The sequence below is a fragment of the Rutidosis leptorrhynchoides genome, chromosome 2 (genome assembly GCF_046630445.1).
Source record: "Rutidosis leptorrhynchoides isolate AG116_Rl617_1_P2 chromosome 2, CSIRO_AGI_Rlap_v1, whole genome shotgun sequence".
In the NCBI taxonomy this organism is placed as follows: Eukaryota; Viridiplantae; Streptophyta; class Magnoliopsida; order Asterales; family Asteraceae; genus Rutidosis; species Rutidosis leptorrhynchoides.
Genome location: NC_092334.1, coordinates 449,456,649 through 449,474,944, shown reverse-complemented (window position 1 = coordinate 449,474,944; position 18,296 = coordinate 449,456,649). Strand labels below are relative to the sequence as shown.

At 35.9% G+C, this 18,296-nt stretch overlaps 1 protein-coding gene across 1 annotated transcript; it reads right to left on the bottom strand.

Moving 5' to 3' along the window:
* Window positions 1-787: 787 nt before the first annotated feature.
* Window positions 788-5,199, bottom strand: LOC139892476 (peroxisomal membrane protein PEX14-like). Its single transcript, XM_071875575.1, has 13 exons — window positions 5,063-5,199; window positions 4,914-4,966; window positions 4,425-4,660; window positions 4,284-4,332; window positions 3,977-4,161; window positions 3,675-3,867; window positions 3,497-3,586; window positions 2,657-2,703; window positions 2,484-2,526; window positions 2,305-2,378; window positions 1,939-1,983; window positions 1,744-1,812; window positions 788-1,549 (listed from the first exon to the last, which is right to left on the bottom strand). Exons 2-13 carry the CDS (start codon window positions 4,960-4,962, stop codon window positions 1,061-1,063), a joined length of 1,569 nt encoding a protein of 522 aa, XP_071731676.1. The 5' UTR covers window positions 4,963-4,966; window positions 5,063-5,199; the 3' UTR covers window positions 788-1,060.
* Window positions 5,200-18,296: the final 13,097 nt, after the last annotated feature.

Here is an 18,296-nt window from a genome sequence, read left to right as displayed (position 1 = left end):
ATGCGCGTGGATGCCAGTTGGGTATGATTACATGTACGCGCGTGGTTGGCACGCGCCTGACACACTGCCACTTTATGTCATGTCCGCCGAATGGGCTTCTGCGATTGTGACAGGCATTTAATGGCATCGAGGCGCACGCGGAATATTAAATGTTAGCCGTTTTCTTGTTTTTTTTCATTTTCGCTTAATAGTTTGATATCATACGCCTCGCGCCATATAACATCAAACTGGGGGACATAATGATACCGCAACCCGCAGGCGCACCGCAAATGTATGCGGACAATCACTATTGTGCGTATGCGTGTTCTTGTGTGCGGTATGCGGCGTGCGAATGCCTTTGTTCCCGGTACGGCGGTTGCTTAGCTGTCAAGTAAATATCTTTTCCATAATTATATCCGTGATTCGGGGGAGTCAGTTATGGATGAGATTAACGTGATCTGGGACGGTTCTAGAATTAGGGTTTGCCTATAAATACAAACCCTAATCATCATTTACCAGACACAGCATATTACGTAACCATCACCTACGATACCAAAGCATCATTCGTCAAGGTTAACAGGTTAGTCTTTCGCAAGCTAGTACCTACGACCTTATTTGGGGCCTCTGGATCGACGACCGTTATCGGAGGTGGACTTAATCACTTGGCCACCCCGCCGACATCATCATGTCGGCCAGGGTTATTCACGGTAGTCGGACCAGAGAGCCACGTTCTAAGATCCTTAAACCCCTCTTTATGTATTGAGCAGACATATTAAACCCCACGGTTAAAATATGCATGATCACTTACAAAAACAAACAAAAATAAAAAGAAGTTCCAGGTTGAGTGTATGTTACTTTGCAACATGTCAGATGAAATTTAGAGCGATACCAAATTGTTGCAAGTTCCGAATCACACATATGCTAATACATACAAGTATCACATTATTTCACATTAATTAAACCTAACTTTCAAGTATTAGCTTAAGTTTATCTGTAACATCATTTTAAGTATTGAACCATAAAATATAATGCCCATATCAAATATCTTAAAAAGCGGGATCATTGTGTTCTTCTTAGGTGTTCAAGCCTCGTAATAGGAGCTTTCGTCCTTTCGTTGAATTTCACTCGTGTTTGTCATTACTGAACTCCCTGCATCACCTGATTCAGATATTTTTGTGACCCTTTGTAACTCATCAGTTACTTCTGCTGAACGAGCCAGGAACTGGTCATCTGTCAATTGTTGTTCCTTTTCATATGTTGACTTTTTCGGTTGTCTGATGGCTGCAGCCGCTTCCGCCATTGCTACGGGAGGTGGCTGAGGTGGGACCCAGGAAGACCGTTGAACGGGTCGCTCACTGGTTTGACTTGCATATCCCGTTTTGTTCTCTTTAGGTTCGTCTTCCTTGATCGAGGCGTTCTTTTGTTGCCACCAAGGAGCAGCACCTTCCCCGTTTGACTGATACACTGATGCGGGCCCGGACCCGTTATCTTGGGTGTAATAATTAACTCCGTTGTTGTTTTCATAAGGTGAGTACGCTGAGCTGGCTTGTGAGTGAGCGGTTTCCCATGGCTAATCAGTAGAGGAACGAAAAAGTAGTATTAGTGAGATATTATACATTCATGTGTGATAAGTGTGAAGAACTTCATAGAACTATTTGTGCAAAACATATTCGTGTAACAGATTATATAATTCAATCTGTAAACTAAAGTTTTGGAAAATGAGATTGGTGATATTCAGATGCAATAAGAATGTAGAATCTGAACCTTAGGTTTGGGTGCTAAGCGAGGATTTGATACGGGTTGGTCAGGGTTTGGTGGTAGATCGTTGATTTCCTGTACATAAATAAGAATGCTAAGTATAAAATTAAATTAAATTACTATGAACTAAACTTTAATAAAAAGAAATTCAAGATCGACAGCCTCAACTACACAAAAAAAAAAAAAAATAAGATAAGTTACCCGAATGTTGGGAGGCCTTTCACCTCTTTGAATCATAGACATTATCTGCATTCCATAGCAAATAATCATTTTAGAAAAATCTGAATCTGAATGTTATATGCTTTAGAAATACATGTTGGGCAACTTTTGATAGTTACACCCACATAGCCTGTTCCATTTTCGTGCTTTTTTGTTCAATATATTTTTAGCTAGCTTGACCCATTATAGGAGATAACCCAAATTAACCCATTCATAAGTAAAGGGGTCAGACAATTGACACAAAGTATTACAACTGCTTTTAGTTTTAATCAGTAGAAGGTTTGTTACTTATGAAGGTAAACAAAGTTTTTCATCAGACAATTGAAACACACATTAAAAAAGAGTTACCTCGGTATACGACTTTGGGTGGGGTGGTGTAGCAGAAGGTTCGACAGATGCAGGGGGTGGTGACAATGATCTTGCTGTTCACATAATTAATATCAGATGTTTTATTATGCCAATAAATAAATAAATAAATAAATATACGGAACAGAATGCATCACTTGTTGTATTTGACAAATGTTTACCTGAGCGTGAATCGTAGTCTGCCCTGCCATTTGTATAAGGGGGCTGGCATATTACAAAAATTAAATCAGAAGAAGCAAAATGTAGAAAATCGACTAATAGATTCAAGTGATATAAAGTTAAATAATGATAACTTATTGATATTAATTTATAAAATAGTGTCAAGTTAACTTACTCTTGAGCTAGTGACTTGAACTTCTCTCCCCGAACTGTTGGTTTGACCTGAAAGATATATACACGGTTAATGGGCTACACATTTCAAAACAATTTTCAGATCATATTTTATGAGTAAAATTGTAATTTTGTTGTTCTGTTCATTGTTGTAATCTGTTCAACTCGAATTAGAAAATAGATGTCTAGATTAAGATTCTGCAAAGTGATATTTAGAATAACAGATATTGGAAATATCAATATAAATGTCCAGTTACTTATATATCGATTAATTCAAGTTAGTTAAAATCAACACATATAACGTATGGGAACATGTGCATGGCTTAAAACACCCAAAGCTTACTTATAATGCATTTAGGACATGCATCATGTATGATACATGTTACAACTCCTGTATTGCATCAATCAAAAGACATAATGTAGTTTCCTTATATATTTAACACATGATTACTATTGAAAAAGGGGAAAATAGTGCAAACACAAGTGTTTACAGGTCAATCCGACCCAACCCATTTTGACCAATTACCCAACCCCTTACAGCTCTATTCCCACAAATACCTCAAAGGATTTCCAAAAATAAATTCCAGAAATAGTAATAAAAAAACAATGTATGTTCTCTGATATGCTAAAATCATATACGAGAGCTACCATGTAACTATGTAAGACATACGTTTTCACCATTAGCAGTAACAAAATATTCAGCCATACTGATACATTATATATTAAAATTAAAATTACACAAAAGAAAGAACAAGGAATATAATATCAGTTATATCTACTGCTATTCAAAAGTTGCAAATAAGATATATCATGAAATTGATAGTTCATAGTGTTTCGGCTCTACCTTCTAACTTCCTTATCGAGTTACTCATTGACTTCATTTCCTTTACTTGCATATCCAATAGACTCAATAGTTCCCCAAAGTATTTCTTCTCTGCAAAGAACAAACACAACTTATATTTGTAAGTAAACAAATTCAACAAAAAGAAAAAGAGAAGTTAGCCAAATTAGCTAAAAGATACCTTCAGTTTTTGACACCAACATCTCCTGGCTAGCACGTGCCACATCAGATGCTGCTACTGCAGCAGCTTTAGCAGCGGCAGCAGCTTCTTCAGCCAACGTTGGCTTTTTGTTGGTTATATCTGCCACGTCATCTTCTCCATCTTCGTTAACAACTTTCCGTATCCAAGATTTTAATCTTGGAACCACAGCATTCTAAAAATCAAACAAACAAAAAGGTAAGACAGTTAGCTAAAAGCTAACTGCAACGCATGATGAAGTCAAAGTCAGATTACATAAAGAAGCAATTGTTTATTGTTTTTACCTTAAAAACAACAGCTGTTCCAGCCCCTGATATAGCAAGAGCTCCTACGGCAAGAAAAGCATGTGACCAATTGAATCGTGATCGGGTCAAGGTCCCAATTTTAGACCCATGAGCAGCTACTGCAGGTTGCATAGATTTTGTTGCCGATTGCGGTTGAATATTCGATGCAGCCTGTGACTGGCCACCTATTTTCATATAAAAAAAATAACAGTAACCCTACTTGTAATAATAACGGTAAATTTAACCCTACTTTTAATAATAATATTACTCGTCAAAATATGAATCTTCTAAAGAATCAAAAATTTACCTTGATTTGCATTAACAGGTTGAGTCGTTGAAATACTAGGAGAATCATCCTGCCATTAAACACCAAACACGAAATCAAATTATTAATAGTCCTGTAATCGCATATTAGGCACCATATTATGCTAGCAAATACAAATCTTACTGGAACACGACGAAATGCTTCATCTATTTCCTCCTTAGTAAGTCCCTTTCTTTCAAGAAAGGATCGTCTATACATAACAGGAGATCCTTTAACTTTCGGATGCGATAAAAACTTTACAGCATTTTGTACTTGATCCTCGCGTATAGGTTCCGTGTTAACAAATATCGATGGTTCCTTAGCAGCACCTTTACTTGCATCTTGTTGATCATTATCCATTGGCTTTACAGCTTCTGGAACTATAATCATGAATCAAAGCATATAACTTCATAAACATAAATAACTACAGTATATACTAAAGGGATTTAAGTAATTAACTATTCAATTGAATCAATTGGATCATCTATAGTGTTTCTATTAAGCAGATTTAAGTTATACTCAAGTAGATCATCTTATTTATGCTACAATAACTATGAATTCAAACTTGGCACACACACTGACACACATAGGGAAGTGCATACATATAAAGCTCAAATTCACCTGAGGTTGAACCTGGATTTTGGGGGTTTCCATCAGTAGGGTCTGGAGGAGTTGCCATCATCAAACTGCGCAATTATCAAAAGGGCAAATTATAAACCTATACATACATATGTTATATGTCTATACCAATTTAATGAATCAAAAGGGACAGAAAGGCTTACCGGCTTACTGCATCTTTGTGACGTCAGTGCGAGGGTTTGCTCATCCCGAAGTAGAGTTTCTGCAATAATTTGCACCAAGCTAATTTTTTATTTTTTTGACCCTTTAAGTTTTGTTGCTTCGTAGATTTAGTCCTGTTGTTGACCCATCTTTATATCATTAATTAATCCCTACGACCGTCTTTATTGCCAAATCCTGAATGTAGCATTTTAAATCACTAAATCCAATAAAACACTTTACCATACTTTACCATCTAATGACGGATGTCACGCCACCAGAAGTGTGCAGCGCGTGTTGAAGTGCGAAGTTCGAATTAAACAAGGTTTGCTGAATCTGTGAATTTGGTGACCACGAGTTTTGAGTTATGGTCGCAAGAAGCTGAGAAAACAAAACTCGCGACCACCAGAAATTCATTGCGGTCGCGAACATGGTGCTGACGGAAGAAAATTTTAGAATTGAGTTTTCTTGCTCGTTAAGTGGTTTTCTTGTTTAGATTTGCCTATATAAACACCCTATGTAACCCATACAATGTGTGCACGAAATTAATAGTGAAAAATCTCTGGTTTGCGCCCGTGGACTAAACCCTTCTCCGTGTTTGGAGTTGGGATATAACCACGTTAAATTCTTGTGTCGTTTTATGCTTTTATTTATCGTTCTTATGCTTTAATTATTCGTTTATCGTTTGTGGGTTGTTTGTGATTGACGATACCACAATCACATGTTCTTGTTTGGGTCCTAAATCCTAACAAGTGGTATCAGAGCATCAAGGTTACGAGTTCGGGCACGATGGCGAATTGAAAGCAAGTGTTTTCGATATGGTTGATGAATCGGTTCTTTCATCAGGGTTATTAAAACGACGGGCTTAAGGATTTGTCTTGCAACATGTATCGAAACTAGATGACTCAGTTGGTTGCGATGAACTCATGGATATGTCTATGTATCCGGGAGAGTTGATTACACAAGATTCGGGTTTTGGTTCTTGGAAGTTATTTTGTAATCGGGACGCTGATTGCATCATGATGGTGATTTTTTCGCGAAGGGTTACGGAGTTAGAGGTTAGTTCGATGGGTTCGTTGCGGAGAGATTTTTCGGGAGATCTGGGTGTCGGATCTGAGTTCTCGTTCTTCGCGATCCCGTGCGAAAGAATGATTGAACTATCAAATTCAGAGTTCCAGGAGCTGCTGTAGTAGAAAATTCGTAGCGGGTTCGTTAACCGTTGGATCGACTTGATTTGTTGTGTGTTGATAGTAGACTTACTGATCTACATGTGGTAAAAATTTGAGGCGGATCTGACCGTTGGATCTTGAGATATGATTTTTCGAATCTGGGCAGGGTTAGAGCTTCTCTCACTAAAGAAATTGGTTTGAAGTTGTCAGAAAGGACGTGTTCGACTGTGGCTCGGGTTTGGTTGATGGTTTGTTCAACAAAGCGAGCAGTTTTCTTCGGGGTGACCAATTAGGAATCTTTAGGTGATGGTAGAAGTGGATAATCTTGTAAGTCCTGGAACTTGAGCTTTCTAGAGGGTGTCGGGAATTCGATGGGAGTTTGGTAACTGACGGAAGTACTGAGCTAGTGGGAGTTTGACGACTAATGGGAGTTATGGAGACGGTTATGCAACGTGGGTCTCTGGTATTCACATGATCAGTGCGTATAACACTAGGGTACTTGGATGCTGCAAACATACCCTCGAATGGCAAATAGATTTGTAACTGACCGGTGGAACAAACCAAGTTTCTTCTCGAGTAGCCGTGATTTTATTTCTTACTCGTACAGTGGGAGCGTGCTTGGGATGAGAAGAATGTAACATCCCGCATTTTTCCGCTAAATTATTTTAGCGCCCGTCTTTTTTTTTTTTATAGAAAATATCCATCGTTACCTAAATTCGTACGTTCCGTTAACTAACGTTCTTAATATTCCGTTATTCGATTATAACATCTCCCGTTTATTATCGCGTATTTAAAATAATTCATTTTGTTAATTCACGCACCGCTTTCAAACTCGAGGGACCAAAGTTGTCTAGTGGGCAAACTAGTTGACTAGGTCAACTAGTCAACCCACCATCTCCACCATTTATTATCCACCTCCTTTTTCATTTTTCTTAATACTTCCACCATTTTCTCTCAAACTCACAATACAAAGAATCATCATCTAAATCATTTTAAGGAAGCTTACAACAAAACGATTTGTACTTTTGGAATCCTCTCTTCATCCTCTACAACTTGATACCAATTTCATCTCGTTTGGGTAACATTTCTAAAACTCTAGATTTCATGTTCTTAGTATTTTTGACTTGAAATGGTGTTAATTAGTGTCTATGGCTCAAGTCTAACATGAATATGTGTTTGGTTTGCTCGATTTGTTGTTTTGAGTAACTAGCTTGAATATGAAAAATTGGTGTGTTTAATCTTTGATTTTGGGTTGATTAAATGTTGTTTAAATGTTAAAGCTCATGTGTTAAAAGTGTTACTAGCATCATTAGCTTCGTTTTGGTATGTGGGTTGACTTAGAAAAAATTCATAAACAAAATTGATGAATTCATGATTCTTGGTTAGGATTTGATGAACTTTAAAATGGATTTTTGATGCATTGAATGCTATGTAATGTTGTTAGTAAGTGTTTATTTGCAATGTATGTTTAATTACCTTCGAAACGGCGTATCGTATGTGTAAATTGGATTCCCGAATCACCATTTGCATTTTTGAGCTTGAAACGTTAAATAATGATCTTTTGGTGAGATTTCGGTTATTGTAAATGATGGTTTTGTTTAATGAAATGTGTTTAGTTGTATTCCTTGTTAAATTACCTTTCCAACGATATAAGATACGTGTTTTGAATGATTACGGTTCATAAATTATGTTTGTTTGAAGTTTGGTTCGAGCCTACACATGAAACTGCCCAGGTATTCTGTCTAGTGTTAAGCTGCGGTGCGGCTCCCCTAGCCACGGCGCGGCTTAAAGTGTGAAAATGTGGCTGTCCAAAATTTTCAATTTTCGTTTAATTCTAACTATGCTACGCAACTCCGATTGACATGAAACTTGTTCTAACATGCTCATATATGATTATGAAACTTAGAAAAATTGTTCGAGACCCGACCCGAACACACTGACTTTGACCAAAGTTTGACTTTTAGTCAAACTTAACCAAATACTTATGCAATCGTTCTAATATTCTTTTATACGTAATTCTTGCATGAAACTTGACAACGTGACTCACATGCTATATAATCGAGTCGTAACGAGCCATAGGACTAATTGAACATATTTCGACCGATCTTGTGTCTTACCGGTAATTGATATAACTAAATTGTTTAGGTAAAGACTAAACAACTTTCATGCACACGTTTACTTTGTGAAGTACCTTTATACTCGTGCACTCGAGGTGAGATCATAGTCCCATCTTTTCAACAACTTTTATACTTTAAATCATGGGATGAGAAACATATACGTATCATACTTTTATGTTTTGAACACAAGTACGAAAACAAACATTCCACGTGCGAGTTAGAACAAAAATGCCTCAATTCGATTATCATTAGTTACACTTGCCGGGTGTAAGCGAGAACTTATGTTGTGTGGCCATATGGGTTTGAAAAACCCTCGTTCGGACGGTTCGCTACCGTTATTCGGATGAAATATATTTTCGAGAAACAGTGTAGGTTCTAACACTATGTGTATGAGGTTCGTGGAAAGTTAAGCCTTGATAATTGGGTGCTCGCGAATAACAACTTTTGGAATGCAAACGATTTGGATAATCAACTTTATGGAAATACTAAATCTTGTGGTTCAAAAATAACGTTTACAAATACATCTATAATTTCACCAACATTTTTCCTTGACAGTTTTCTATATGTTTCTCAGGTTCATACTTGGCTACTTGATACATGCTTCCGCACACTTTGATTACTTGCTTGGGGTCAAGCATGCATACATACGCTAGTGATAGCACCTTTGGATTCAAACTTAAAGCATACATACTTACGCTATTTATAGCAACCGTGATTTTAAACTAATTATGTCGCAAGTTATTTCATTTATACTTTATAACTTTTGTAAACTTAAACTTGTTGTCGAACCGTTTGGTATACTTAAAACTTTGTAAGTCTTGTACGTCTCAAATGAATGCGACATAATTTTGGTCAAACGCGTCTCATTTAGGGACTATGACCACGTTACAGGACCTAAGTTAACGGCGCCGTCAATGACGATTTTGCCGGGTCATTACAGATGGTATCGGAGCGTTGGTTGTAGGGATTTAGGATGTGCATTAGTGTGTCTGACAGAGTCGTTAGGACGCATTAGTGAATCTAGACTACAACCGGATAGTTAACCATTGCATTCTGACTTGCATTTGCTATAGATAGCACTTACTTGACTACTTGTGCATTATACTTAAATCTTCTTAGGTGAACTTCTTAATGGTACCAAATTTTCATCATACGAACTCGTACTCTGCCACTTTCTGGTAACACACGTAAATTCAAGATTCATACGCGTAAGGAGGATGACGACTTCATCAGTTATACTAGTTCGGGAACTCTGTCTCCCAGGTTGTTATTCACCACCGTCCCATATTACTATCCACAAGTACTGTAAAGTTTCCACCACCATGGCAATCACTAACCACTACCGATGTTACACCAGTGTTCTTCACTATCTACCACTTCTTGTTACTACCATCACTACTCTAGGTGAGTATCGTCATCAATACTTATCACTACGGTTACGTACTACTCGTTATCATGATTCGTTACTCTTTTCGTACCTAAAGACATTATTGTTTGACTTGAACCGCATTGACATGAACAATCATTTATACACTTCCCTCGGGAAATGCTTCTTCAGAGTTGCACTAATTCTTTCGATTCAATACGAGTCACGTGAGAGACGTCGTTGCACTTTGTTCATTTTAAAACTTCATGATCACACGAACTTGATTCTATGGAGTGATGTGGGAATGGAGGTATGAATTAGCTTAATATAACGACACTCGATCAATGTGGTTATATTATGGTAAGTCATACCAAAGTTCTAATGACACGTGATGGTGATTGGACTCGATCAACCTAATCACCACCATGTGCCATGTACATGACTTTATTTTTCTTGTTGGACATCCAAAAACTCCGAGAATATTGATAACAATACCGAGTACACACCTTTGATTATTGCCAAACCATACTTATGCTTCCGAATGAATGACCCATTTCTTTCAACTTTAAAACGTATGTTACACGTGTATACTACCTCGTTTTCGCACAAGTTTTGTCGACAAACTAAATATGTTTGTTATGCTTACAACGAGGCGGAAATTTCTCTCGCATTACACTCGTACTTCCGTATAAGGAAATCTTTTATCTAAATTCTCAATGGAGAGAGAGACTCTTCACGTTATACTAGTATTCGCCACGAGTGTGAATAGTCCTAACGAACGTTTTCAGAACCCGATAAGAAACTTGCTCTAACAAACATTTTTAGAAACCGATAAATCTTCCGCGACGCGAATTTCTTGAGAAACAAAAACTTGTTCAAATATATCTTACAGAAATGTACCTCGTTTCGGATCGATATGCCCGTTTCACTTCTAAATTTTTGGGGTGCCTTACAAGAAGCCTTGGGACCACATTTAGACATGGGTACCGCGTACCACCCACAAACCGACGAACAAAATAGACGTACGATTCAAACCTCGGAAACCATAATACGAAATTATGTTATCGACTTCGAATTTACTTGGGAAAAGTATTTTGCCTTTTGTCAAATTCTCTTACAATGATAGTTATCATTCGAGTATTAACGCCGCACCTTTCGAAGCTTTATATGGCCGCAAATGTCATACTCCTAGTTGTTGGGCCGAAGTAGGTGACGAGTAAATCGTCGAACCCGAACTCATTCATGAAGTAACCGTTAAGATCATTCAAATCCAAGAAAGGCTCAAGACGGGCCGTAGTCGCCAAAAGAGCTATGCCAATGTTAGATGTAAACCTCTCAAATTCCAAATAGGTGACCGTGTGATATTAAAAGTCGCACCTTGAAAAGGTGTAATCCGTTTCGGGAAACGTAGAAAGCTAAATCCGCGATACATTGATCCTTTTGAAATCTTGGGCCGTTTTGGACCCGTTGCTTGCCGTTTAGATTTTCCGACTCATTTGAGCTCCGTTCATCATACTTTCCATGTGTCAAACTTAAAGAAGTGTCTTGCGGAACAAGGACTTGTTATTTCATTCGAAAAGCTTACTATCGATGACAAACTCCATTTCATAGGAGAACCGGTTGAAATTATGAATCGTGAAACCAAACTTTAAAACAACGTAAAATCCCGACTGTCAAAGTTCATTGAAATGCCCAAGGAAGTGCCCTTACTTATTTGTAGAATTGACAACGCAAGATCTCGAGGAAGAAACAACGACTACTACTTCCAACCAAATTTCGGGACGAAATTTCTTTTAAGGTGTAGGTAATGTAACATCCCGCATTTTTCCGTTAAATTATTTTAGCGCCCGTATTTTTTTTTTATAGAAAATATCCATCGTTACCTAAATTCGTACCTTCCGTTAACTAACGTTCTTAATATTCCGTTATTCGATTATAACATCTCCCGTTTATTATCGCGTATTTAAAATAATTCGTTTGGTTAATTAACGAACCCGCTTTCAAACTCGAGGGACCAAAGTTGTCTAGTGGGCAAACTAGTTGACTAGGTCAACTAGTCAACCCACCATCTCCACCATTTATTATCCACCTCCTTTTTCATTTTTCTTAATACTTCCACCATTTTCTCTCAAACTCACAATACAAAGAATCATCATCTAAATCATTTCAAGGAAGCTTACAACAAAACGATTTGTACTTTTGGAATCCTCTCTTCATCTTCTATAACTTGATACCAGTTTCATCTTGTTTGGGTAACATTTCTAAAACTCTAGATTTCATGTTCTTAGTGTTTTTGAATTGAAATGGTGTTAATTAGTGTCTATGGCTCAAGTCTAACATGAATATGTGTTTGGTTTGCTCGATTTGTTGTTTTGAGTAACTAGCTTGAATATGAAAAATGGGTGTGTTTAATTTTTGATTTTGGGTTGATTAAATGTTGTTTAATTATTAAAGCTCATGTGTTAAAAGTGTTACTAGCATCATTAGCTTCGTTTTGGTATGTGGGTTGACTTAGAAAAACTTCATAAACAAAATTGATGAATTCATGATTCTTGGTTAGGGTTTGATGAACTTTAAAATGGATTTTTGATGCATTGAATGCTATGTAATGTTGTTAGTAAGTGTTTAGTTGCAATGTATGTTTAATTACCTTCGAAACGGCGTATCGTATGTGTAAATTGGATTCCCGAATCACCATTTGCATTTTTGAGCTTGAAACGTTAAATAATGATCTTTTTTGCGAGATTTCGGTTATTGTAAATTATTTTTTTGTTTAATGAAATGTGTTTAGTTGTATTCCTTGTTAAATTACCTTTCCAACGATATAAGATACGTGTTTTGAATGATTACGGTTCATAAGTTATGTTTGTTTGAAGTTTGGTTCGAGCCTACACATGAAACTGCCCAGGTATTCTGTCTAGTGTTAAGCCGCGACGCGACTTAAAGCGTGGAAATGTGGCTGTCCAAAATTTTTAATTTTCGTTTAATTCTAACTGTGCTACGCAACTCCGATTGGCATGAAACTTGTTCTAACATGCTCATATATGATTATGAAACTTAGAAAAATTGTCCGAGACCCGACCCGAACACGCTGACTTTTTCGTTGACTTTGACCAAAGTTTGACTTTTAGTCAAACTTAACCAAATACTTATGCAATCGTTCTAATCTTCTTTTATACGTAATTCTTGCATGAAACTTGACAACGTGACTCACATGATATATAATCGAGTCGTAACGAGCCATAGGACTAATTGAACACATTTCGACCGACCTTGTGTCTTACCGGTAATTGATATAACTAAATTGTTTAGGTCAAGACTAAACAACTTTCATGCACACGTTTACTTTGTGAAGTACCTTTATACTCGTACACTCGAGGTGAGATCATAGTCACATCTTTTCAACAACTTTTATACTTTAAATCATGGGATGAGAAACATATGCGTAACATACTTTTATGTTTTGAACACAAGTACGAAAACAAACATTCCACGTGCGAGTTAGAACAAAAATGCCTCAATTCGATTATCATTAGTTACACTTGCCGGGTGTAAGCGAGAACTTATGTTGTGTGGCCATACGGGTTTGACAAACCCTCATTCGGACGGTTCGCTACAGTTATTCGGATGAAATATATTTTCGAGAAACAGTGTAGGTTCTAACACTATGTGTATGGGGTTCGTGGAAAGTTAAGCCTTGATAATTGCGTGCTCGCGAATAACAACTTTTGGAATGCAAACGATTTGGATAATCAACTTTATGGAAATACTAAATCTTGTGGTTCAAAAATAACGTTTACAAATACACCTATGATTTCACCAACGTTTTTCATTGACAGTTTTTGTTAGTCCCTAATGAAGCCTAGATCGACCGGTTTGTGTGTTGATTAGTGGGTTAGAGGTATTAGTTAGCAAGAACACTTGAGAGAGAATACAATAGATATGTAAGTACAAATGGATAAATAACTCAATTAGATGTGGGGAGGTTGTTTATATATGAAAACCTCCCTAGTTACAAAAGTTACATTGTTACCATAGTAATTACTAGTAAATACATTACAAACAAAGATTAAAGCCGTGCGCCACTAAACTATTACATAAGCATATGTCAACAATCTCCCCCTTGGCGTACGGTTTTCAAAAAAATATCACATCCTAATCATCAGCTTTGACTAGCACCTTCTGATGCCTTCTTCTTTGCTTCTTCCTCAGCTTTCATCACCTTAATCACGTCACTTCCCGGTGTATAGTTCCTTTCATAGTGTTTGGGAAGTGATGATGTAGCGTGAGGGTACGAAATAGTATTATTTTTAATACAAAATACTACAAAATATGACACAAGTTTTATTAATTTACGGATGGGATATACCTAAACCTTGCTACAACACTATAGGCAGTGTACCTAATCGTAGAGTAGTGTAGTTTTTAGTAAGTCCGGTTCGTTCCACAGGGAGCTGGTGAAGTTAACGCTATATTATTAAGTTTATTTGTAAAAATATATATATAAATAAGTAGTAGTATTATTATAAAATGGGGGTTTTACCGTTTAATGACCGGTTTGTCGATTTTAAGCGTAAAAATAAATGACAAAAATTAAAGTGCGTAAAATAAATTGCGATAAATAAAATGACAGAAAATAAAATTGCGAGTAATAAAATGACAGTAAATAAAGATACGATGAGAAATATAATAAAAGAATTATGCTTATTTAAACTTCCGTAATCATGATGTTTGACGTGTTGATTTTAATTTATTACCATGGGTTAATTGTCCTTTGTCCTGGTTTATTTGATACGTTTATCTGGTTTTTGTCCATAATAGTCCATCGGTCATAAATATAAAGTGCGAGTATCCTCGTCAAATTACCCTTATACCCGAAGTCAAATATTCCAACTGATTAAGGATTTAAACTGTGACGCAGTTATCACTTCTGTCAACAATTACACCAGTTATCACTGTATGTAATCCACCCCTGTTTTAATTAGTTTATGAATATTAATTCATCCACTTGATCAGAATGAATAATCAATTACCCAACCCAATTGATTAATTAAATGATTATAACAGATTCCATATGAACATCACTAAATAGGACAACCATAATCATTATTAATTATTAGGTTAATTAATTTGAAGATAGGTTCGACAGACTCCAATGAGTTGTCACTCAATTAGACAATACCCCCCATCTATTAATAGCCCATAGTTCAATTTCCACAAGTGTCGTTCTTTTGTTCAAACCCCAATTATGGTACAAAGCCCAATTACCCAATTTTAGTAATTAGCCCAACATCATGATTACTTCATTTTAAATAAGCATAATAATAACTTAGCTACGAGACATTAATGTAAAAAGGTTGAACATAACTTACAATGATTAAAAATAGCGTAGCGTTACACGGACAGAATTTCGACTTACACAATCAAAACGATCTCTATCATAAATCTTATTATTATCATAATTTAAACTTAAAATTAAGATTATTGTTATATCTTATTAAATTAACATTATGATAGAGATATAGAATATAGATATTGATAATTGATATTGATAAATAAGAAAAAGATAGAAAGAAAAAAAAGATCGATAAAAAAATCTCACCCCTCTCATCGTTACAATCGTTCCTTTTATAGGCTAAATTGTAAATTGATTTTTCATTTACGACCCCTGAACTATGCTCAATTAACAACTTTTTATTATTTAATATTATTCTTATTATGATTTATTTAAATATTATATTTTATTCTTGTGCATAGTTGACTCGTAATTTTTACACCGTTGCGTCGAGCGTTGAGAGTTGGTTCATGTCCCGGTTCCGGATTTTCGAACGTCCTTTCGTATAATTTAATATCTTGTACTTTGCGTTTTGTAACTTGTACTCTTGTCATTTTTAGACGTTTCTCATCAATAAATTGAACCTTTTGAATTGTATCTTGTACATTTGAGCTTTTTGGATGTTTTGGTCTTTCAAATCTTCGTTTTTGTCTTTAAATCTTCATTTTCGAGCGATTTGCGTCTTTCGTCTTCGCACTTATTTATTTAACTATTACAACTAAAAATAAGGAAATTACATTTAAAAACTTTACATATTGGAACGATATTGCTACTAAATATATGTTCATTTGGAGCACTATCAAATATCCCCACACTTGAGCGTTGCTTGTCCTCAAGCAATACAGAACTTGAAATAAAAACATACATGAATCACTTTTTTATTCATCACATTTTGTACATCAGTGATTTTGATATAGCGGTATAAACAATGACAGTAATGATGGTTAAAGGTGGGTGTGTCATCCACAGTTGCCTCGGGTTTAGGTCAACGACACTTGCAATCAAATAGCCGATTTACTTTCGGTTTCCAAAGCAAAGTGCACATTTGAAAGGTGGTTTACAGTCCCACATGACTATGAAAATGTAGATCCTTAAGGAAATTGGATCTTTATGAAAACATTTGATCTTTTTAAAAATTTAATCTAGCTTTTACCCTAGACAAGTTTTCTGATTTGATCCATCATTGGTGTTGCAAAATATATTTGTGGATCATTATTTTGGCTAAAACTTTTAGGCTCGTGTATTCCACTGCTATCCCGGTATCGGAAAGCACACATCCAGTTTACTTGTTCCGTATATTACCTTTCGGTAAACTACCGTCCGGTTGTAAAGGAAAGCGATGAACAATAAACTGTTAAGGCAATGTCCCGTGACATGCAGATGATTATGGTCTTATTAACGTGTCGGATGCTAGAACTATCCTTGGTAGGAGCGATAGTAAAGATCATCCTATAATTTTTCGGTCTGGCACAAGGTCCTGTCTCCGACCATGCTATGCAACCACCGTTCTTACGGTTGACACCCGATTTAGTTCAGGTGACCTAATGAATTCCAGGTGAATTCCTAGGATTTTACGTTCAATGGTAATGAACGCATTGAAAATGGTTTTTCAGAAAACAAATCGGTTTGTAATTTTTGATCAAAATATTTTCTCGTTCAAGCTCGAGTTTAGATATCATTGAATTCCATGAGTTTGAATTCTCAATCTTTAAGGTCAATCTCTAGGATTGAGTAATATCAGTCTTAAAAGCTGATTTTTAATCTTTAAGGAGATTATCCTTTCTGGGGATCTGATTCATTAGTCTTATCCAGCTAATTTGCACGGTGCCCTCCCCATTTTACAAGACAGACCCTCTCATGGTTAGGATAAATCTGACCACTTGGCAACCCTGTTTGATGCTGAGGTCCGTGGATTTCCTGCTGATTTTAGAGATGACTTTTCTAGATTTTTCGTCAACCTACAGCTGGTCTGGACGACAACTTCATGACCTAAATCAAGAAGCGCGTGTCTTTTTCGGAAGACTTTACTTCCTTCAAATGATGGAATTGATTCATCGTGTAGATCCATCTTTCTTTCAAATGTATTACAGTAAACCGGGTAAAACTGATTAGTATCGTCCAAAGCAAAAGTACCTGCAATAATCTTGTACAAAAATATGTGATATATGTTTTAAATTGAATAACTTGGTACATTCTTCCCACACTTAGTTTCTTTCTTTGCCTTTTTATTTTCTTTTATTTCATTTTAAATGAATTCAAGCGTTTTAGGGTGTTTCTCAATTTATGTCCTTTTCGAGGTAACGATAATTTCGGTATTATCACCTAGTTTTCACCGTTCATAAATATGTATAAACATGATTTTAAATTCATTTAGTTGAAAATTTTTCAAATTTTCACAAAATTTGACAAATAAACTAAGTGCAAACCCGAGAGAATTTATAACCCTTCCCCACACTTGAGATCATGCAATGCCCTCATTTGCATGAAATCAGACTATAATTATAAATTCATGAGGGTGATTAGTGTAGAAAAGTGATTAAAAATACCCAGTTTGTAAGCATATTATTTTATATCACATTTGATATTTTGCTTCTTGTCGTCAAAATCAGTAGCTATTGCTGAACTTAATGTTAGTCTTTGAAAGTGCGTTGTTCTACCCTGTTTTGTACATAAGATAAAATACAAACATATATATATATATATATATATATATATATATATTTTTTTTTTTTTTGAAGTTTGGTTTATAACCCCACTTTTCAAAAATTTATAAAGTATAATATTTTTGGCATACTTTAAATCAATAAAATTAAAAATAATGATAACAAAATTTGTCGCCCCGCCCTCGGGTAAAGCAATTTCGGCTTAATGACCTAGTCTTCAACTCACGACGAATTTTAGAAATCATTTTTTCAACTTAATGAATTAAAGTAAATTTTGTTTTTAAATATCACACAAAACTTAAAAGCATATTAATTTCATATAAAACCTAAAAAAAAAACAAAAATTCAGAATGGGGGGAGAAAACTAGTTCTTTAGTGTCTGCTAGCGGAAAAGACCAATCGGGTTCCATTCTCGGAACTACACGAGAACAGAACAACTAACTCTAGATAGCATTTTCTTTTTAGAACATTTGAATCTCCCCACACTTAGGTAGCCGTGGTGTCAAAATTGTGATTAACTTCATCGTTAATTTCTCTTGGTCCATAATCAACTTGCATATCCGTGACTTTTTCTTTAAGCCATTGGTCG